Source organism: Myodes glareolus, chromosome 27, assembly GCF_982192425.1.
Source record: "Myodes glareolus chromosome 27, mMyoGla1.1, whole genome shotgun sequence".
Taxonomy (NCBI): domain Eukaryota; kingdom Metazoa; phylum Chordata; class Mammalia; order Rodentia; family Cricetidae; genus Myodes; species Myodes glareolus.
The window spans coordinates 44,600,646-44,625,117 of record NC_142052.1 but is presented as its reverse complement, the minus strand read 5'-3'; the positions used below and the strand labels follow the sequence as shown (position 1 = coordinate 44,625,117).

General features: G+C 41.1%; 1 protein-coding gene across 1 annotated transcript in view; it reads right to left on the bottom strand.

Annotated features, from left to right (window-relative positions):
* Fam117b (family with sequence similarity 117 member B) overlaps positions 1-24,472 on the bottom strand; it is a 79,256-nt gene that overhangs the window by 31,575 nt on the left and 23,209 nt on the right. The window contains exons 2-3 of the mRNA XM_048428783.3: positions 11,302-11,453; positions 4,371-4,463 (exon numbers count right to left, since the gene is read on the bottom strand). Coding sequence (XP_048284740.3) covers positions 4,371-4,463; positions 11,302-11,453 — 245 coding nt within the window. The remainder of the gene's footprint in view (positions 1-4,370; positions 4,464-11,301; positions 11,454-24,472) is intronic.

Below are 24,472 nucleotides of genomic sequence, written 5' to 3'. Positions count from 1 at the left end.
CCTCTGCCCCGACAGCTGGGATTAAAGGAAGGCTCCACCACCCAACGAGTTTCAAACTTTTTACCACTACAAAATTTAACTGATATTTACAAATCAAGCCAAGGATGTTAGTTTCAATAAGAACTGTCCTCCACAGGTTCGTGTGCTTGAACTCTTGGTCTCACCAGATGATGCTGTCTGAGGAGTAAGGGAACCTTTCGGAGGTGAGTCTTCCTGGAGGAAATACCTCACGGGGGAGACTCTGAGCTTAGTCCCCTTTTCTATCCTCTCTGCTTTCTATGTTTTGATGAAATATGAAGCCTGTTCTGCTTCCATATTCATCCTCTCCTCTCTTTCCCCTTAAGCCCAGAAGCCCTCCTCCCCTTTTTTTAAAATCAAGATGATTTTGGTCAAGGTGTCTATCAGAACAACAGGAAGGAAACCAGAACACCTAGCCATGTGATACACCTAAGATAAAATCTTTAGGCAGCAAATGCAATCTGCTGTTTTCTCAGCCAGGATCTCATTAGCCAAGCGTATTAACTGCAGTGATAAAATATCATGACCAAGGCAACATAGAAGAAGGAGTTTATTTGGGGCAAGAGTCCGTGACGGCTGGAACAAGAAGCTGAGCGCTTACATCGTCTATTGCAAGCACTGAAGCAAAGAGCGAAGTGGGAAAGGCACGTGACTCTGAAGCCTCAAAGCTCCTACACCTAAGTCCCAACAGTGTCACCAACTGGGGACCAAGTATTCAAAGGCATAAGATTAGGGCAGACACCACATTCAAACCACACCAAGGCTAGCCTTCAAGTCTTGATCCTCCTGTTTGCACCTCCCAAGTGTTGGGACTCCACGCATCTGCCACCAGGTCTGGCTACAAATACAGTTTCAATGGCTATCTCATTATTATCCTCTGACTACATTTTTCTAATTGGCTTCTATTATGGATGAAATGCAATATCATTAATTACAGACACAGAAAACAATAATCACAACACAGAGCCATTTTAATCAAGATGGTTACACTGAAGCCAGGTGGCTCACACCTTTACTCCCAGCAGTCAGGAGGCAAAGGCAGACAGACCTCTGTGTGTTTGAGGTCAGACTGAGCAAGTTCCAGGACAGCCAGGGCTACACACAAGAAACCCTGCCTCAAAAAATGAAAAACAAAATTAAAAAAAGAAAAATTTGGTTATGTTGAGTTATTAAATCTCAAAAAGCACGATCATAAGAAGAAAACATCGGTTTCTTAGTCACCGTAAGTGTAAAGCTGATGTCTGTATGTATTTCCACGCACATACTCTATTTAATACAAGCCTTGTACCATCAGGTTAATAACAAGCGTATTTCCTATTAGAATATTTACATTGTACAGTCAGACAGCAAGGACTAGATAGCCTAGGTAGGCAATTGTACATGAACAAGCAGGCTGCAGGGTGGGCAGGCTCCAGGATTTGCTCTGCCCCTGGCAGTTCCCCCACAAACTCTACGAAAGGGAAGCCTCCTCCACTGCTCTCCTTCCTAGCCCCCAGCGGCACATAAAAACATCAAAACCCCAAAAGGGAGGTAGGCAGAGGAAACCGAGTAGTGCTGTGGCTTTGGCTACTCGCCACGGCTGTTTTCTCTGTTCTCAGAATGCTCTGGTCCCTCCCTTTGGTCACTGGATTCAATTTAGCAGGGATTCACATGTCTTCTAAATATGATAATACTGAAATATTGTTTTATGCTGTAATTGGGTTATGGCTCCTGCTTCTTTTTTAAAACTTTTCTGTCTGTCCTACAACAGGTGAGTCACTTGATGTTATGAGAAGAAAAAGAGCAAAACAAGATAGCCAAAAAGAAAAGACTCCTGGTTTCACTTGACTTTCTAAGACTTTTGCTGAAATATAACTTTATCTCAAGATTTATGAAACTATTATATGAACTTTCTGTACCTCAAGATTTATAAATTTATTGGATATACTTAAAGATTTATAAAGTCTATAATAAATAATTAACTTAAAACTTATGTAACAAGGGTTGATAATTTTAAAATCTATGCATGGATAATTTTTTTTACTGTAACATACTGTGTATATAACTTGGATAATGGTCAAAAACTACTTGCTCTTAAAAAGAAACTAAATAATAGATCCTCTGGGTGATAACTTTATCTCAAATGTCATGGACTGAACCAAGTGCTTATCCCTAAATGACCTCAAATTCATCGTGTCTGCCATTTATCAAACCAGAGATGTTGTCATTAAACATATGCAAAAAGTCTAATAATTTTGCCAATTCTAGTTTACACTTTAGAGAACTAAACCTTAAAAAATCATTTTAAGAAAGTCAAGACAAAAATGCTGCCAAAAGTCAAGTAAAAGAAGAGATTAAAAAAAAACTGTCTCATGGGAAAAAAAATCAGCCCAGGCCACCTCCTGGCTTGGCGCTGCTTGCCTCTCTGGCCGGATCTTGATGTCAGCCTGACAGTCACTAGCAGGGATCAGCATCCCTGCTGGGTCTTCTGATTTATAACTCAGAAGCAGCATGCCATGAGATAGGATAGAACCAGGGTCTTGGGCAGACAGAGAGAAAATAATCTGTATTACTGTAGATAAAAGATTAAAAAGCTAAAGAAGCTAAAGAGCTAGGGCCACAACTATAGCCTTAGACTTGCTGAAAACTTATATGAACCAGTTCAGCCAACATGACTGGTCCTCATCTCTTCTTTTGGGTCAACCAACTAGACGCTTCTGATGACATCCTAATTTCAGCAGGAAGTAGTTGTGGAAAAAAAATACAACTGTCCTCAACAAAGGCTAGAATATTAAATCCAAAAGAAATTCTCTGACAAAGGGAACAAAATGGTTATACATATATATAATGCCTATCAGCAAACATGGCCCCCTCATTATCAGAAAGATGCAGGTTAAAATCAAACAGAGCATGATCTATCAACAGGAAGATCATTAGCTAAAATAGTTCTACAATATAAAACACTCAACCTGATCTATATAAAACAAAGAGGTAGCTTTAAGAAAAGTTTATACTTTCTATGCTAACCAACCAGACATGATTAGAGAAAAGCTAGTCATAATACAACTTTCCCTCAAATAAAAGACTTGTTTCCTTCTGCTGGCATTATCAGCTCATACATGATGTAGGTGGGCCTTCTGTTATGTGTTATTTTCATTGGTTAATAAAGAGACTGCCTTGGCCCTCTGATAGAACAGAAAATTAGGTAGGCGGTATAAACAGAACAATGCTGGGAAGAAGACAATGAGGCAGACGCCATGGAGCCAGCCACCAGGTCAGACATGCTGAATCTTTCCCGGTAAGCCACCCAGATGATTAGAAATGGGTTAATATCAAGATATGAGAGTTAGTCAGTAACTCTCTAGAGATAATGGGCCAGGCAGTGCTTAAATGAATACAATTTGTGTGTTGTTATTTCCGGGGCTAAGTTAGCTGTGCGGGAGCCGGGAGGGATGAAAAGCAGGCCTGCCCGCAGCTCCCTCACTACAATACAGCAGACATAAATGACTGCTTCCTATCAAGGATTTAAAGGAATACATAAGACAAGGAGGGAATGAAGGAGGGAATGACTCTAATTTAAGGATGGAAGTCATTTTGTTATAAGGTCAGATCAAGTTCATTTTGGTTTGCTGCAAAGTACTTTAACCTGTTTCTGGAATTTGACATGCTCCCTACCCTAATGAGTTTTACTCACACCTTGAATATACCCTGATAAAGATATGTTCTAGGCTAGGGCTGGAGAGATGGCTCAGAGGTTAAGAGGTTAAGAGGTTGCTCTTCCAGAGGGCCTGAGTTCAATTCAATTTCCCAGCAACCACATGGTGGCTCACAACATCTGTAACGAGATCTGGCGCCCTCTTCTGGCCTGCAGCCATATATGCAGGTAGGATACTGTATACATACATAAGTAAATCTTAAAAAAAAATCTATCAAAAAATTCTGAAATTCCTCTTGAAAACCCCCTAGGTGTTGCCATTTTGAGGGGCTATTTAAGTCCCACTTTTCTCTATGTTCAACGCTATATTTTCAAACCCTGCTTAGGAGAGACAGCCCTGTCTGACAGAAAATAACACTTGCTTATTTGACCAAAGAATCTGGGTGCGAGTCTTTACTCTCATTCGATGGGATTAACAGGAGGTGTAAGAAGGACAGTTGGGGCTCACTGGCCGCTCGGAACAACTGTACAGCAAGAGGTTTAGTCAAAGACCTCTCTCAAAAGTAGAGGGAAAGCAGTCCACACCTGACACGGACCTCTGGTCTCCACATGTTCATGCACAGACACACACACACACACACACCCTTCACACGTGAGCACAGACACATGGACGCCTTCCCTGTGCAGGAAGGAACCAGCCACAGGACACTGTGCTGACCTCTTTAAGCTGCTCTGTGCTGCCCCAGGACGCTGAGCGCTTATGAGACCCTTTCTTCTTCTCGGCATATTCTTCAGCCCACGCACTCTCGGTCTATTGTAAAGGGGACAGAAAAGTTATTGTAATAAGAAGTAGTTAACAATATTGCGTTAGACTTTTTTCTATTAAATAATGTATGCTACATAAAAATCAGAAGTAATATTAGAACAAATTTTAGTCTTTTAACATTTTATCGTTTCATGTGTATAAGTGTTTTGCCTGCATGTATGCATGTGCACCTTGTGTGGGCCTACAGATGATTGTGAGTCACCATGTGGGTACAAGAAAAGTGATCTTAAGCACTGAGTCACTTCTCTAGCACATTTCAAATGCCACAAATTCTCCAAAGGTGTCTTAGCACTAGCTAATTATACTTTAACCTCCCTTTCATGTCCATTATAACAAGGTTGGTGTTAACAGAGCAGAGCACAGAGAAGAACAGCAGCAGTAGTGAGGATTCCTGTGCTCTCAGGCGAGGTGTGGGAGCACAGACTTTTAATCCCTGTATAAAGTTAAGGTTATGCTTTGGGGTCAAGTTTATTTCTAAGACTTTTCTGCTTCTTAGCCTTGAGAACCTAGGTACCTTATATAACCTCTCACTGTCATAGTTTCTTTATCTTCAAAATTAATGCAATGATTAACAGTGCCTAGGAATCTTTTTTCCCTCGATACAGATCAATGTAGTCCCCGCCTGTCCTCAAACTCAGAGATCTGCCTGTCTCTGACTCCCTAGCACTAGGATTAAGAAGTACACCGCCACTGCCTGGCCGCCACCAGCTTTTTGACCTTGGTTTGAGGCTCAAATTCAGGTTCTCACATTTGGATAGCAAGCACACTACCCACTGAGCAATTAGCCTTCAGGTTCAAATGACGTCTCCTTACAGCACTGTTCTCAAGTGAAAGACCTGAATGGTACAAAATGGCCCCCAAAGGGGAGGGACGAAAGGGAGGTGTGGCTTTGCTGGTGTGGCCTTGGAGGAAGTATGTCGCTGTCGGGGAGGACTTTGACGTTCCCTATGCTCGCCATATCACCCAGTCTTAGTTGACTTCCTGTTGCCTGCAAGATGTAGGAGTTTTGGCTACTCCAGCATCACATCTGCCTGCATGTCGCCATGCTCCCCGCCATGATAACAGACTAAACCTCTGAAACTGAAAGTGAGCCACCCCAATTAAATGTTCTTTATAAGAGTTGCCATGGTCATGGTATCTCTTCACAGCAATGAAAACCCTAAGACACAAACCATATTTATTTAGGCTTGGCTCCACAAATTAGAACATTTTCAACAGAATCCTATTGGCTATTTAACAAAAATGAATATGGGAATAGTAAAATAGTGTGTATATGTATATGTATATATATATATATATAACAATCTTTAAATGTACTGTATGTTGTGTATGGAAACTGTCTACTGGCTGAACTGTCAGAGAACATGCATGCTAAATATCTCTGAAGAACAGACACAGGGCTGGGGCGCTGTAGCTCAGGTGGTAGAGTGCTTGCTTACCTACCATGCACAACACTGCCTAACTCGGACTGGTGGTCCATTCAGACTTCAGGAGGTAAAGATGGGAGGATTAGAAGCTCAAGGTCATCTTCACTACAGGAAGCCATCCTGTAATGAAGTACCCCATGGCTTTTGTTTTGTTTTTAAAGAATATTCATGAGTATTAATGGTTCCCTTGGAAAGAAAACTCTGCAGTGTACTCTTCTGTGGTTCTTGAATTCTTCCTGTATAAATGTAGAATTTATTCAAACAGTAAAGTTTTTAAAAATTACTGCTCACAGTTTGGCAATTTGGGATTTCCTTTTGTTTGTTTTGTTTTTTTGGTTTTGGTTTTTTGAGATAGGGTTTCTCTGTAGCTTTGGGGTCTGTCCCAGAACTAGCTCTTGCAGACCAGGCTGGCTTCAAACTCACAGAGATCCACCTGCCTCTGCCTCCCGATTCCTGGGATTAAAGGCATGCACTACCACCGCTCTAAAGACTTTTTTTTATATTATATATACAGCATTCTGCCTGTATGTCTCCACATCTCATTATAGATGGCTGTGAACCACCATGTGGTTGCTGGGAATTGAACTCAGGACCTCTGGAAGAGTAGCCAGGGCTCTTAACCCCTGAGTCATCTCTCCAGCAAATTTGGGTATTCTTAATGTACTACTTATTAATTATAAAATGGTCTACTTTTAAAATAAAAATGAAAGAGTTTCCAAAATCAAGCCACTGTGATCCTAACTAGTCATCTGTCCAGGCCTCGCTCCCTACAGCAAGAGAACAATGGGCCTTAAACACTGGCTCTCAAGATGCAGTTCAGACAGGGACCACCACGCCACTCTAAACTCCACTTTCCATGGACCTCCAACTAACCCTGCTGTGCGTATGCTTTCTCACAGGAGAGTCAAACACCCTAACACCAGGCTGACAGAGTGGTACAAGCCTTTAATCCCAGCACACAAAAGGAGTGTACTATGAGTCTGAGGACATCCTGATCTAAGTAGGAAGGTTTAGGCAAAAAACAAAAAAAAAACCAAAACAACAAAAATTCCCATTGCAAAGACCAACCTACAAAAGAAACCACAGAGCATAAAATATCCACACTAAACAAAAACAAAATTAATGATGTCAATATTAAAACTTTTAAATCTTAAAGTACATTCCCCTTAAGCAGCATAATTCACAGGGTTTATTACATGCATGTTGATGGTAAACACCAGGCCTCAATTCTGTATCAGTTATAAAATGCATGTGACATCTCAGAAAAGTTACTTAACCCTTATGAATTTAATTTCTCTGTTTTGAAAAAAGATGAATTGCAGAAACTGATATATTTTAAATTTTACTATATTTATTTACAGAGAGCATATGTGGATGGGTGTGGGAACAGGTGAGGAGTCACAGAGCGAGGCGGAGGTCAGAGGACAACATGAAGGAGTTGGGTCTCTCCCTCCACCATGAGGGTCTGCGGGATTGAAGCAATCAGGCTCTAGGGGAAGCACCTGTAGCCACGGAACTATCATGCTGGCCCATGCCTGTATCCTCAGGTTTTGGATGTGGTTATCTCAATGGCTTCAAAACTGCTTGCCTGCAAGGGTCATGGTCTGTTCCAATGCTTCAGCATCTTCCCAGTTCAATGAGGTACTTTTTAACTAATCCCAGGACCTGCAACTTAGGCACACTGTTGGTTAACTCCCAAGTCAGCAGTTGTGGCACATAAAACACTCCAAGTACAAGAGGGTCTTCCTCAAGTGGCTGGAGCCAAGACTTCTTATTTTCAAAGCCGTCCGAGCCAATGGAATGAAACTTCCTTGAATATTCCTATATGTAGGATATAGCTTCTAATTACAGTGGGAGTTTTAAGTGCAAAAAAAAGTTGTCTCAACAAAATCCTTTTTAATAGTCAAACAGTAAAACAATATAAAATATAATTTTATAATTAGTTTACTGAAATTTTAAAACTTTGGGGGACGTGTTTGCGTGTGCGCACGTGGAGGTCGGACGTTCACTTCAGGTATCACGCTCCACCACTCTGCCCTATTCTGTGCCAGTCTGTGCTGACCGCTGCAGACTCCTCAGGACCTGACTACTGTACTGGGGAGCAAGCTCGGTCACTTCCTACACTGCTGCATCTTGGTTGTCAGCTTCTCTTTGTGTCAGATGAGCTGGTGGAGAGTGGCTCTCACCTTCTGGGGCCACAAGTGCAGAGCTTGTACGTCTTGTCCTTGTACAATTCCTGAGGTTTCCTGAGTCTGGCTAATGACAAGGAGGATATAGGAGCCAGACCTGTGGACAACGTGGGTCTTGGGCAGCTTTAGTGAGCAGTGCTGCAGACACATCCGCAATGTGCACCTGTAGGCCATGCTGGGCCCCTGTGCCGCTGGACACTGCCACTCCACCTCTTGTGAGACTGGATTTCTCTCGCTGATTCAGGTAGATGGTCAGCAAGTCTACGGATCCTCCTGACTCCGCCTTGCCATCAATACTAAGATTATAGATGCTTGCTGCTATACTATACTGAGCTGTGCTTAGTGGGTTTGGGGAAATATGAATTTAGGTTCTTAAGCTTGTGTGACACTTTGCTGAGTCCTCTATATCCCCTTTAAAATTTAATATTATTATAATATTAAAGCAGCACGAATGTTTACTAATGTTCTACAAGGTTGATCTAATAGTTAACTTGAAATATCTGCCACAAAGGAGTAATGAATTTTTCTTAGTTCCCCTTCCAAAGGACCTCTATAACAAAATGGGCCTCTGTTTAAATTGAAAAAATAAAAAGTGAGGTATTCAACTTTCACTGTACTATTCTTAGAGATTTTACAATCAGTACTGACAATGTTGAGAGTTATATACTTACTTGTTTGTACCCTTAATGTTCCTAATTTACGGGCACTGAAAATGAGATTTACAGTTAATCTGAGCCCTGACAGCAACTGAAAGCCTTCCTGAATTGCGTCCACAGAGCAAGGTCACCAAGGCTCATAGCATAGTGTGTTCTTACTAATGCTGCAGGAGACCTAAGCCCATGGACCCTGAGATAGTAGACAGGTTAAGGAAACCCAAACACACACAAGTGACATGTTACTACATAGAAAAGTCAAGTGGAAACCAAACTAATTTTCCTCGCTGTTTTACTCCAAGTACAACAGTTTTAAATAAGGAGTTCTATGGGAGTCTTTTAACTATTTCACAAAAGGCACTACTTTCTGAGGAACAGACTCATTCCATTTCTTTCCTTTAGCTGCCCCTAGAGAATCCTGAGAAACCAAGCCCAAAACCCAACCATCTGCCCTAATTGCACTCAGCTTCAAGAATAGCATGATGTGGGATATCCTTCTGTATATGTGTTGCTCTTATTGGTTAATGAATAAAGCTGCTTTGGCTATGGCAGGGCAGAATATAGCCAGGCTGGAAGGTATAGAGAGAGAGAGTAGGCGGAGTCAGGGAGACGCCATGTAGCTGCTGAATGTGACAGACACCAGATCCTTACCAGTAAGCCACAGCCTCGTGCTGATACACAGATTAATAAAAATGGGTTAATTTAAGATGTAAGAGTTAGTTAATAAGAAGCCTGAGCTAATAGACCAAGCAGTGTTGTAATTAATATACTTTCTGTGAGACTATTCAGATCTGGGCACTCGGGAACAACAGAGTAGTCTCCACCTACAGTATCCTACCAGAAAACACAGTCCACAGGAGTACCTAGAATCCCAGATACGCACAAGAAAACTCTAAACCACCCTATGCTGTGGGATAATCCTTCTGTACACTGTGAATATGTATGCATTGCTTTCGATGGTTAATAATAAAGCTGATTGGCCTGTAGCAAGACAGGATAAAGTTAGGTGGGGCAATCAAATTGATGACTGGGATGAAGAAGGGCAGAGTTGGGAAAGACAGCAGGAAACCACTAAAGAAGCAAGATACTAGAGGACAGGTAAAGCCATGAGCCACATGCAATACATAATAGAAAATCAATTAATTTAAATGTAAGAGCTAGTTAGTAATAAGCCTGAGGTATTGGCTGAGCATTTTGCTCTGTGTGTTTATTTGGGACCATGCAGTCAGGGAAAAACCCCAAACTGTGTGTGTTTGCTTCTGAACAAAGATATCCTCTTCAAAAACGCTGAAATAACTGTGTGTGTTTGTTTCTGAACAAAAACATCCTCTTCAAGAAGCTGGATGTCTTATTAGCAACTACTAATAATGTAAATCTGAAATCCAAAATGGAGACACCAGCTGGCTGATTCCCAACAATATTAAGTCTTTAAGGTCTTTCATTCTCCATCAACAGGAATGAAATTCTGTGCTGCTGATCCACTGCCTTGCAAATGCTCCTTCAGCACTTCCTGTGTCAGGTGGGCACTGAGAAAACAGCAACAAGCAGCTAGACACAGCTTCACCTTACCAGGATTCACTGCTTAGGAAGTATGAACGATGGAGAAAGATTATACAAATAGAATGGCTCAGAGGCTAAGAGCAGTGGCTGCTCTTTCAGGTCCTGAGTTCAAGTCCCAGCACACACACAGTGACTCACAACCATCCGTAATGAGATCTGGTGCCCTCTTCTGGCCATGAGGGATCCACGCAGGCAGAACAATGAATGCATAACAAATAAATCTTTAAAAAAAGATTATACAAATATGTGATAATACTATAAAAAGAAACTCCAAACTAGCATGCAATCAAGAAAAGCCTGTACACTATTGGACTTCAATTCTTTAACTATAAATTTATGAATCACTGTATGAATGACTTTCTAAAATTCCTTTAATTACTCAGTTTTATAAATGTAAAAGTATGAAACTTCACTTTCATACTTCCACTTCTGAGACGTTTACATTCATGGATCCATTAGCAATGGGGCCAGTGACGGAGCTTATGAAGGTGCACTGCTGACGACCTGTGTTTCATGCTCGGAGCTCATGTAACAGGAAAAGGGAGAATTGACTCCACAAGGTGGTGCTCTCATTTCCAAACACACTTTACGGCAAACGCATGCAGACACAAATGCACACACATACACACACACACAAATAAGAAAGAGTACCAGCAATATAATATAGTTCCCCAATATATGAAGTTTTTGACACAAAAATGTTAAATACTATACTATGCAGAGTAATTCTACTATTACAAACATTCAAACCCAAATTCCAGATATGAAAATATTGTGAAATTCTAACCTAACTTCTAAGTAACAAATGAGTAAAAGTACACCCACCATTATCTTTCTGTATGGGAATTATTTCTGAAACCGTTTTGAAAAGTACATTCCAAGGAAACTCAACTCAGGAGATTATCTGTAAGCTAGGCCAGGGAACCTGAACCTCAGATACACTTCTGAGGAATTTCTGATGTGCTTAAGAATAGAACAAATAAAAGAAACCTACCTGTGTGGCTTTGTCCCTCATGCAGGGTGCTGCTTGCCCACGACTATCTCGGGGCCAGTGCCCAGCAAGATAAGGAGCTGCAAGTGTATCCAGGGAGGAAGTGCGCCGGATAATACTGGAGGGGCTTGAGGAAGGTGGGCGTGTTTTGTCACCTAGGTATAAAGCAAAAGTATTTACTTTAAAAAAAAAAAAAGTTTAGGAGGAAAAAAAGAAACTACATGTTACATTTTATAAAAGTTCTTTAACTTGAATATGCAAAAGTAAACAAACAGGAACAAGCTAATGTGCAAAGCCCAGGCTCAAGCCAAAACACTACCACAAAAACAAGGTATTGCTAACACAACTCACAGTTGACTCCAAATGGCTGTATACTATAATTTCATTTACAGGGTATGTTTTGAAATAAGTAAATGCTCTTAGATCAGAACCTTTACCCTTCAGCCTAGCATTTCTCTTTAGCAGCTAGCTATGTGCATACTAAGCTTAACTCTAAGACAAGCGTAAATGAAAACCCTCAACAAGCACAGTGCACAACTCCTCAACTGAAGAGGTGTGGGCAGACAGCTGCCCTGCAGTGAAAGGGTCAACAGCTGAGGTACTCGCCAATAATGCCTAGGGACCTGAGCCCAATTCCCAGCTAAAGGCACTAGCCAATTCCCAGAAACCACATAAAGGGGGAAGGAAAGAATCAACTCTACAAAGTTATCATTGGACCTATACATGCACACCAGGTGGGACATGTGTGTGCCTATACATACCTAGCATACAATACATACACACAATAAATATATATGGGGTTGGACATACAGCTCAGTAGTAAATAAAGCACACACCTAGCATGCATGAGGCCCCAGGTTTGATCTTGTTCCAACTACATAAAACCCAATAGATACATTAAAGTTTAAAAGAATTCACAGGCTAGGTGAATGGCACAAGTCTTTAATCTCAGAACCTGATGGGCGGAGGCAGGAGTTTTAGGCCAGACTGACCTGCAACACAGCAAGTTCGAGGCTAGAAAGGCTATATAGTAAGCTCCTGTCTGAAAACAAACACTAAAAACCAAAAACAAGGGGGAGGGGTTAAAAGAATGAATTAGTGAACTAAGAGATGTAAAAGAAATTACTCAAATGGTTAACACAAACATGAAATAAAACACAGATGAACTTAAGAAATAAAAGGGAAATTAATGTGATATTTATTGCAATATGCATGAAATATGGATTCAAGAAGAGAAAGCAGTAAGAAAGATAATGTTCAAAAGGCTAGTGTTTGTTCTCCAGGACTGATGAAAGGTATGGTCTTCAGAATAAAACAAGTGTCATGGTGAAACTACATACACTCTTGCAGATTAAAAACAAACAAAAAACAAAACCCTTAAAAATCACACAAGAGGAAGAGGATGAATAGTTCTGTCAGCGAGAGCAGAAACTGAGATAACTTATAGAATAAGAAAACAACAGTTTGAACTTTGGTCCCTAGGGCTTAGCAAGTAAAGCATTTGTCACCAAGCCTGTGTGTGACCTGTTCAATTCCCAAGGCCACCTGCTGGAAACAGAAAACTGGCTCCCTAAAGTTGTTCTCCAACCTCCAACATCTGTTGTGGTACATGAACACCCAACACTCACACCCTACCTCACACACACACACACCCACGAAAGAACGATGAAACACTGATAATCAGACAAAGACGACCTCACCAATGACCACCTCTGACAAAATTATTTTTTAAGGAAAACAGAACGGAAAGAAGGAAACTAAATCGAGGAGTCCAAGCAGCAGCACAGCGAACTGCTGAGCAGTAAGCTTTGTAAAACGAGGTGATATTTTGTTTGTGGTCTAACAAGTAAAGCTGGCCTGAAGGTCAGAGTGCACAGCCAAGTCACTAGTTAGCCAGAGAGGCCGGGCAGTGCTGGCACACACCTTTAATCCCAGCACTCAGGAGGCAGAGGGCGGCTGTGAGTTCAAGGCCACTCTAGACTACTGTAGATTGATCTACTCTTAAGGAGAGACAGAGCCAGGTGGTGGAGGCCTACACCTTTAATCCCAGCATTTAGGAGTCACACGCCTTTAATTCCAGCACTAGAGTGGTGGAAACAGGACAGGATATGGCTAGGCTGAGAGAAGAATGAACATATGCGGGAGGAGATGGGAGCTCAGGGCATCCAGACTGAGGACTTGCAGAGAGAGGATATTCAGTCAGAAGATCCGGGAGAGGTAAGAAGTCGTTCTAGTGGCTAGCTGCTCTGAATCTCTAATCTTTCAGGTTTTACCCCTAAATTTGACTCCAGGTTTTTATTAGTAAGACCAATTAGAATTCAAGATACAGTAAAAGGCATTTACACAACAGCAGCTACTAATTCAGAGATCTTAAAATCAGAATCAAACCAAAACACTAGACGACAATATGAGAATTAGGGTGAGAGTGACTGGAATGAAGAAAAACAAACAGGATTCAGCCTGGAAAGCTCAACTCTTGTCTCCAGCTCTGAAAGTAAGCATGTGCTTACTTTCAGCTTCAAGCTCTACTTCATGGTCAGTTTCCCCCCAATGCTTGTTGGCCCCAACAACTCAGCTGCTTCTATCTCCTAAATGCCCTTGACCACGGTATGACCAAAGCTAGGGTTTCTTCAGGATCATGAGACTCGCTCCATAACTGAAGGGACTCAGAGCAAGAAGAAGACGGTCCTAAGAATGACATCACAGGGCACACCTGAGACAGGTGCTAACGGGAAGGAGCCCCACAGAAGGGAGACATTTACTACTAAAAGAGGAAAGAGAAGGAAAGAGTATCACTTTAATATGTAAAAACAAAGCAGTTAGAGTATCAAAGGGATTATAAAAATCCAGCCCTAATTTAATCATTAAACCTTTTTCCTTCACATCTGTGTATCATTTATGTAGCACCAGTTAAGTAGGCATTCTCCCCATCTGAAAAACCAGGCATGGTGGACATGGTAGGCGTGGGGCGGAGGGACGAGAGAGAGTGAGTGACTGGTTGCTGAGTAGACAGGTACCTGCTGTAATATTGAGATCTGAATTGAGGTTTCTTAGGTTCTTTCCACCAATACACATTCCTGGACCCCACTCTAAAACTACCAAATTGAAATCTCTAGAGAGTGAGCCTAGGAGTTTTCTACAGAACTGATTATTTTTAAAAGCTTTCTCAAAGACACCAATGTCAACCTCTGACCTGTACATGTGTGGGTGAGCACACATACACACACACTCTTAAACACATACAAATGCATTCACTATACACACTAGAAGAAACTGTATTCACTGCTTCTATTTGGGGTGGGGAGAAGTCAGGTAAGTGTAAGCATGGTTAATTTATGCTTAAGTTTAATTCTAACATGGGCTTTTTTTTTTTCTTTTTGCTATGATATTGCCCAAGCAGGTCTCAACTTCTGGTTCAAGCTACCCTCCTCCAGCTTCAGATTCTCAACTATCGAGATCAATGGTGCATGCCATACTTGTGCTAAAAAAAAAAATAGTAAGTAAAGGGCTAGTGAGGTAGACGGCTGTCAGGAAAGCACTTGCCATTCAAGTATGAAGACTAAGTTCACATTACCACGTAAAAAACTGGTATGGTGGCATGTGCGTGTAATCCCACTGCTACAAAGGAGACAGGAAGAATTTTATGGAGTGCTGGCCCCACGCTAGCCAAACAATGAGTTCCAGGTTTAGTGAGAGACATGGTCTCAAAAAATAAGGTGAGAGTAACTAAGCCTACCTCCCTATATGCACTTATGTGCATGTGCACACATACAAACGGGCACAAAGAAACACGTAAGACTGTGTGAACAATATTATCATTCTAGTTTTACATAATGGCCAGAGTCTTGCTCTTCTTATGGCCATGTATGTGTGAGAATACTAAGTATAAAAGTTTAGTTACAAGACTCATATCCACTAACAAAACATAACTATATGTAACACAGCAGCTATGTTTGTGATCATCCCAAGAGTTGCTTCAACACATATGTCTCAGATAATAATTTGCTTTCATTAAAGCAATGCCCATGGTAAAAAGCTATCAGAGAAACCTGGCCTCAAAAAAAAAAAAACAAAAAACAAAAAACAAAAAACAAAAGAACTATCCCTATCTCTCCATGTACCTACAGCTTCTTCATACAGCATGTTTTGATTTAATAGAGTAGAAATGTCAAGTTCATAAATTCAAGAAAATATGTACCCAAATTATTGTGAGAAATGAAAAGCAATACACATGATCATGCGTGTTCTAACTAAATAATCACCACCTGGGATAGTTACAAGACAGCTAGCCGTCTCATCCGGGGACAAAAAGAACATCCACACTTAAGCAAACTGTGTATACTCGTGGAAAGTTGAACAGGTAAAGCTGTCTGGCACACTTCTTCACCAACAGCAACGGTCACTGCTTCAGTTCCTGTTAGAACACTAATCAAACAAACCTTACAAAAGGGCCTGATTTTATGTCAAGGACTTCCAATTACCCAAGAAGTAACCTCTACCAACCCCACCCTCAGACCGTTGGGACTATTATTTTTATAATGACTCAGAGAAAGGAAGAGTTACATACAGTCACAAGTAAAATCCTAAACATTTCCTTGTGGCCAAAGAGATGACTCAGCCTGTAAAGGCGCTTGCTACCAAGTCTAATGATCTGAGTTTGATCCCAAGACCCCACAAGGTAGAAGGCAAGAACTGACTCCCACCTGTCCTCTGACTTTGACATGCATGTGCGTGCACACGCACGAGCACACACACACACACACACACGCACACACAAGAAATACAATGAAAAAAACTAACTTTAAAAGGGACTGGAAACGTGGCTCAGTAGTTAAAAGCACATACTGGTCTTGTAGAGACCAACACCTCTGGCAGTCTAACTCTAGCTCCAGGAGGATCTGGACCCCTCAGAAACCTGCACATATGTATGTGCACAGACCCCACACAGACACACAAATATATATACATAAAATGATAAAAATAAATCTTCCTTTAAAACTTTAAAAATATTGAACATAGTCTGTAGAACCCCACCCCTTCCCTTAAACCACGCATAAACATTTTCTAAAGCCTATGACCTAAGGCAATGGTCAACGCTGGAAACCAGAGTAAAGTCGCATCCTGCTCACAACAATCTATATACCTACCCTGGCATTATTCTCTTTCAATCCAAGTTTTGAAAACTGACAAATTTATTGCTTTAATTAATTATGAAGAGGTTGGTGGGGGGATCTCAATGATCCCCAGCCTCAGTGAACAAAGGCTGTATTTATAAGGAATTCCAGAGGAAGAGCCCCTGACAGCTGACAAGGCCCTTTACGACCTGGCAGGTTATCTTCAGTCTCAATCCCTCTGAATCCTGTCAACAGCAATCTCCAGTGTGTGCCAAGTCTCCAGGTCTGTTTTTCTCTGTTTAGATCATCCTCATATTGTAGCATGACAGCCGGCTTGTTGGGGTTTCTATCCCACCCGGTACTCCACAACCGGCAAGTTCGATCTCTGTAAGTTATAAAGCTGATTGGCCCTTTAGGTCAGGCTTCTTATTAGTCCTTGTAACTTATATTAATCCATTATCATTATCTATGTTAGCCACACGGCTCAGTACCTTTCTCAGTGTGACAGCTCACATGTTGCCTCTTCGGTGGTCTGGACAGGAATGCGGAGGGAGCTTCCTGCTTCCCAGAATACTCCCAGTCTCTTTGCTCCACCCCTACTTTCTGTCTGGCTTTCCCGCCTATACTGCCTGCCTGGCCAATCAGAGTTTTATTAAAATATGATTGACAGAATACAGACAATTCTCCCACACCATCATATCTTTTTCTTTAGTTTGGCTAATTCATGTTCAACCTTTCAAAATCTCAGTTCAGAAGTCATTCCTCTAGAAATCTTCCTTCAACAGTCGCCCATACCCAAGAAACAAAAGCTAGGTCAAAAGCACCCTACTCCCATGTGCTGAGGCAACGTGAGTCAAGGAAAAAGTCCTGTGCTTCTCAAACATAGCAAAATGGTAAAACAGCAGTTCTGCTTAGTTCCACTGTTAAGATACCTGACATATAAAAGCATCTCTGGGGGGCTGGAGAGATGGCTCAGCGGTTAAGAGCATTGTCTGCTCTTCCAAAGGTCCTGAGTTCAATTCCCAGCAACCACATGGTGGCTCACAACCATTTGTAATGAGGCCTGGTGCCCTCTTCAGGCATGCACGTAGACAGAATATTGTATACATAATAAATAAATAAATAAATAAATAAATAAATAAATAAATAAATAAATAAAGCATCTCTGTAAAAGGCCAATAGGGGAAACATTAATGTCCCTAGTTAAGAGCAAAAATCACTTATCCCAAATGTGGCGGATTTATATGTAGAGAAGAAAATATCTTCTAATGTGTCTTCTATTAACAACAGGTATGTGCAATAAATTCAGACAATTTTCTATTCAAAGTAAATCCAAACAATAGCTCAAACATGCTTAACTTGTTCTTTAAAAAAAACAAAGTCTATGAAAAGGCTATGCACAGCAAGTTGTAACACTGAAATTTTCAATCAATGCCTTGGGCTCTGGAATTCGGAGCTCCAACTACCAGTTCCAGACAAACTGGTTCTTTGTAAACTTCAATGACACTAGCAGAGCGTCTGAAATCATGACCGCTAGATATTTCTTTATATAAGGTCTGTGACCCTTGCTATGTTGTGTTAGATCTGCATACCTGTAGAACTTCCACTATCCACGAAATCAACAAGTAGAAAGGGTAGATACACTTGTTGAGAAAGGGGGAAACTTGTCCTTTTCAAGTGTAAAAATGAAAAGACTGTAAGCAAACCTAACAAAGCCCACCCTACTCCTACAAATTTTCAAAGGTCATCCTCTAGTGATAGCTCAGAAGTTTCTGCTCTTCCAGAGGACCTGGGTTCGATTCCCAGCAACCACATGGTGGCTCAAAAACACCTTTACCTCCAGTCCCAGGGGATCTAGGACTGAACCTCTAATATAGGGCATTTGGGGGAATACCACAGCAGAAATGATCCTTTTTCTCCTTGGTGATATTCTTAAAGTCTGTTCTTTCCTTCCTTTGACAGGTCCTGTAGTTCAGGCTGGCTTCAAACTCACAATCTAACAGTGGCTGGCCTTGACCCTAACATGTGACCCTCAGTCCTCTACCTACTGAGAGCTAGAACAGCAAGTACACTTAACCACATACTGAAATGTTTACACCAATTAATACAATCACACCAATCTATCATCCTGCTACTTATTTTTCCCTGTCCCATCCTTCTGTTCTTTCTCCCCTTTTCCTAATTTTGGCTAGTTAAACATCTACAGACACACTAACTATATTTTTCTTTGAAGTTCTGCTCAATTATTCTAAGGGCTTTTAACCATATGCACATTCACCTTATCATAGTATGTTTTCAAATTAAGTTATACCATCTTTACATACAACATAAGACTGTATTTCCACTACTGCTCTATGGCCTTTGTTATCACTGTGGTCACAGATCTTATGCATACATTATAGAGCCACAGTATTCTATAATTCTGTAATAAAGCAATTATCCTGTAAAGAAATCAAATAATAATAAAAATGTGTTTACCTCACTCGTCTGCTGCCACTGGTGCCGCTGATTCCTTTGGAAGGTAAGTTTCCATCTGCTATCATTTCCCTTCCCCACAGAGAGCCACCTTTACTCCCGGTAGGACAATTTCCCATATATGGGAAGTACACATAGCCTTTAAAGGACACTTTGACTGTGTGTGTGGTATTTGGTACAGATCTACAATTTACCTCCTAGCATTTCAAAATATTCCATTCTGTTTTCTGCCGTACTTTGGTTTTGCCAAGAAATCTTTCTTCTTATGTTGTTCCTCAATAACATATTTTCTTAGCTATTTTTATCCAACACAAGTTCTCAGTTGTTTGGTTAGAATCTGCCTTAAATGATCTTCTGTGTGTTTATTCTTCTCAGGATTAACTGAACTTCAACCAATTAGGTTAGATTTTTTATAAAAGTGAAAATTTTCAACTGTCCTCTTTAAAATCCTCTTTTCTCCACCTTTATTTCTGGTGTACCATTCCATCTATATTGTTGGAGTTTTTACTATGTGTTTTTTAGGTAGTTTCTATCATTATGCTTTCAAGTTCAATGAATTCTAAATCAGTCCCCACAAAGTTGTTCTGAGATCCACACACATGCCCCCCCCAATCTTCTCATATTCATTTATTCATTCTCTCTCTTTCTCTCTCTCTCTCTCTCTCTCACACACACACACACACACACACAAAACCCTAAATAAAACTTGCCTATTTGTTTCACTTATTTCTTTGATTCTACCATCTCTTCAATACAGTTCACATATGCTTGCATTGAATAAATTGCTTTATCAGATTCCAGATACTATCACAATGTTCAAGTACTTGGATTTTTCTACCGTCCTTGGATTTTTCTACCGTCCTTTGAAGATTATTGGGTTTTATTTATTTACAAAATCTGTAGATCAGCTTGATCCTTTAAAGTTTGTTTTGATCTTACTTTAAGAAAAAAAATAACAAAAATAACCCTTTCTCTAGAATTTAACCCTACTACTATCAAGGCATGGTCCTTCTAGAGACTCTACTAAACATGTGGATGATCAAAATATCACTCTGTCTGGTCAGTGTTTAAACAGTGTTTAAACGTAGAGGTCATTCCTTTGTCCAGCCTCAAGAGAGCTTCTTGATAAGCAAGTTCTACATAACTCTTTTAGCAAAGACTGAAGGAGACTCTTCTGAAGATTGTCTTTTTTATGTAACTCCTTCTGTGAAACCAGAACTAGCTCTTTCCAGTCAATGCAACCTCCCTCAAGCATATTTCTATCCCACCAATCTAATCAGGCACCATGTTCTGAAATGCCCCTGCGTGCACACAGTCTGGATGTGCCCTTCTGGAGGAAGTCTGTCAGGAATCACAGTCCCACACATTTGCTGTGTACTATCTGAAGGCAGCTGTCCTCAGAAAGGTGGTCTGTCCCAACATCTTTAAGCAACCGTGTAAGCTTACCTAAGTGTGTGCACTGGCACAGCAGTCTCTCTGGGCACTGCCACCTAAGCACCACCACCACTCTCAGCCCTTCAGAGAGGGCAGTCCCTTCTAAACACTGCTCGCTCTCATACTTGAGCATGCTCCATTTTTCTCTGCAATAAGCTATTTTGTACACTTGCAAACTAATAGCTCTTCCTATATTTTGTCCCATTTTCTCCGTTTGCCTTAGGAGAGACAGTTTCAGCACCAGAACCAGAAACAAAAGTATCTTCAGGTCCAAGTACTCACACTTCAGCTTCAACTGACTTATGATTTGTCATCTGAAACTCTAAACAAATCTCTCCAGGAATCGTTTTATTTGTTGAGTCAAGTGCTAAATAATAAAGAGCAAAACAAATAGTGAAAACAACCAACACTGAGCAATTAACATTTGCTGAGCATTGACTGAGTTCTCTATACATTACTTCCTTTAAATCTAACAATGAGACCTTGAATTAGAGATTACCTCACGTCTTAGCTTTTATTGTCAACTTGACACAACCTAAAGCCACCAGGAAAAGAGGGAACCTCAGTTAAAAATCTGCTTGAAACTGGACATAGTGGCTCACATCTTTAATTCCAGCATTTGGAGGCAGAGGCAGAAGGATCTTTGTAAGTTTGAGGTCAGCCTGGGCTACAGAATGAATTCCAGGACAGACAGGACTACACACAGAGACCCTATATAAAACAAAACAAAACAAAACAGAAACTGTAGAACAAATTCTAATTGTTTTAATAATAAAAACACAGAGTCAGGTATTAGGAGATAAAAGCTGAGAGATCAGAGACACAGTGCAGGCAGCCACTATAGAGTATAGTAATATTTTATTTGTGTTTTAATAAATAAAGCTTGCCTGAAGATCAATGTGCAGAGCTAAGCCACTAGAGGCCAGGGAGTAGTGGCAAACACCTTTAATTCCAGGACTCAAGACCACCCTAGGCTACGTGAGATTGCTTCTGTCTAAAAGAGAAATAGACCTCACACAAAGGTGATCCAACACTCAGAAGTCACACGCCTTTAATCCCAGTGCCAGGGAGCTGGAGATAGTAGTGATATGGCTGGGCGGAGGGAGTATTTAAGGCAGGAGGAGACTGCTCACTGCAGTCTGAGGTTTAGTGGAGAGCACTGCAGCCTGCAGTCATGCTGAGGACAGGATCACCCCTTTGTCTGAGCCTTGGTAGAGGTTAAAACTCTCAAGTTGTTTGGCTGTTTTGCTTTTCTGATCTTCAGCTTGAACCCCAATATCTGTCTCTGGGTTTTTAATAGTTGTGCTACAAGAGAGACCTTTTACCTCTACTAAATCCTCAGACTGCATCTCAGCTTCTGTCTCCTCTGCTGTTGTTAAATGAACAAGCTGTCAAACTGTCTTCTAAATATTTATGCTTCAAAATATAGATTAGAGATGCCCTCAAGCTTTTGTAGGATTTAAAATTCTGCAGTGTCAGCAGCTCATGTAGAGACTTGTAACTGATCCAAGAATCCAGCGTAAGTGACTTCTGGGTGTTCAGCCCTAACTGGGACATCTGATCAAGAACACACCCTAAACATCCTGGGGGAGGGGGCAGAAATTAGGAGAGTTGTGAAATGCTATCTTCTGGACACAACACAGCCTTGTGCTCAAGAACTCATTACAGCTGTCGTTACCTGCACATAAGCAGGCAACACTCGGTAAGTTACCCCAAAAAAGGGAGAGAACATGAAGGAAAGGGTGTGCTGGACGTTTCTGGAGGAAATGGAGTGGGAGAGAAAGGAGTTGGGATGAATATGACCAAGATATACTATTTACATGTCAAAAGAATAAATAAAAGATGTTCCACATATGTATGTGACATATGTGCACATACAAATAGATGAGAAACACCTAACATGTAGAGAGCATTATACTTCCTTTCCCGATAAATGTAATAAATAAAGTGATCAGGTAGAGATCTCACCGGATAGATAGTCTGAAGGGCAAAGAAAAAGAAGACAATCTTTTTAAGGTTGCTTATGAAGAGAAAGAAATGAAGCAAAGACTTTAAAAACTCTACAATGGCCAGCCCTGTTACTGTTTCGGCTTAGTGGATTTTATATATATATATATTGGACCTATGGTCTAGCTATGCGGGCCTGACTAGTCTGAAATTTACATGTAGGCCAGATTTTGCCTACTTGCTTCAATCCTCCAGCCTCAGCCTCTCAAGTGCTAGGCTTCACAGATGTAAGCTACCCAACCTCACTTAAAAAAAAAAAAAAAAAAAAAAAAAAACTGGTGCTAGCTCCCAAGGTACTATGTAGCTCAGACTGGCCTTTAACTTGTGATCCTCCTGCCTCAGCCACAGAAGAAATTACCACGGTATGCCACACCTAGAAAGACTGGCCCTTAATTCATCACTGTACAACCAGCATTGGCAACGATTTTCTCATTAAATTAAAATGCAAAGCAAATAGTAAGAGGAAATGCTTTACGGTGAAGCAAGGACTTAGCCTTCTAACAGGCACAGCTTCAGCCAACTATAATCAGCGTGTACGCTACCCTAGGTCATGCCAAGGCCTCTTTCTGTGTGTAGCTAGAAAAGAATTAAAAATAAAATTTAAAGCACCTCACACACTAAAATTAGCAGATCAATAAGCACTCAAAACAACCTGTGTGTTAACATTTGTTTTCAAAGAGAGATAGTAAAGGAACAAAATACAAAAAGTATGCACAATTTCAAACAAACTTAAGTTTCAGACTTCAGAAGGCACTTTCAGAATTAGGCAGCCAATACACACACAACACTGTGCATGCTAATGTCCACATCTTTCGCTTCAATTCTCTCTCCTACTTCTATGTGACCTGTATTTAGAACTGCCTGCCTTATAATCGAAAAAAGTGAGTTCCACTCTGGACCAACCCTCCCAACGCCCTTCAGGGTTGCCTCATCTCCACGGCATTCATTCACTGAGCATCTATTACAGGTGCAAAAATGAAGAAAAGAAAAAGTTCTCTGAGGTTGGAAAGCTTCTGCTTTAACAGAGCAAGTAAGGCACACAAAGCCAACAAAGGCACCCAGTGCTAACACACAAAACAAAGCAGCACGGGGAAGGGAGACGCGTTCTGTGCTGCAGAAGCTTAGACAAGGTAACCTCTGAAAAGGGCTGAGGAGCAGAACAGAGGCTAAAGTAACTGAAGACTGGCTCAGCTGGAGAGAGGAGAACCGAGGGGCCTGAGGGAGGGCACTCCTGGAATATTAAATACCATAAGATTTAAGGTGGGGCTGAAGAGATGGCTCGGTGGTTCACAGCATGGGTTGCTCTTACAGGTTTCACTTTTTTCTGACAGAAATAGTTTGTAATCTATATGCTGTGGAATAACTATAGGAAAATAACATCTCCCTCCCTTCTTCCCTCCCTGTCTCGCCTTTCAAGACAGGGTTTCTCTGTAGCTTTGGGGCCTGTCCTGGAACTAGCTCTTGTAGACCAGAACTCACAGAGATCCGCCTGCCTCTGCCTCCCAAGTGCTGGGATTAAAAGTGAGCAGCACCACCACCCGGCCTGTATTTCTCTTTTTAAAAGTGATTTATGTTAATATAGCACCTGAACCTTGACCAACTTTCCCACCTCACCCCATTATGCCCACAAACAGGCAGTAGAACACAATGGTGCGAACACAGGCTCCACCACCAGAGGAATTAAAATCCCTGAAATGGCTGTGCATGGCAGGGCATGCCAGAGGAATGAGCTCAAAGCCAATCTAGGCTACATGTCAGACATGTCTCAAAAATAATAACCAAAAAAGAATTAAAGAGAGAAGGAAGAAAAAGAAAAGAAATTCCCCAACCTGCTAATTACTGAATCCGAGTTCCTGGCTTTGGGTATGTGGCTTATCTCCGCATTATCAACTTCCTTCTCTATAAAATGAAGGTGTCACAGCAGTTCTTATTTTTGGATTCTTAGGATTTTTTTTTTTTGATTGTTTGACACAGGGTCTCACTTTGGAGCACAAGCTAGCTTGGAACTCACTAAGTAGACCAGACTGGCCTTGAAAAGACTATAGCTTTGAGCCACCATGCAAAGTGGTAGAGGTCTTTTTAAGACATACAAAAAATTAAACCAAAACTTAGGTGCTGGGGAGATGGCTCAGCAGGTCAAAGCA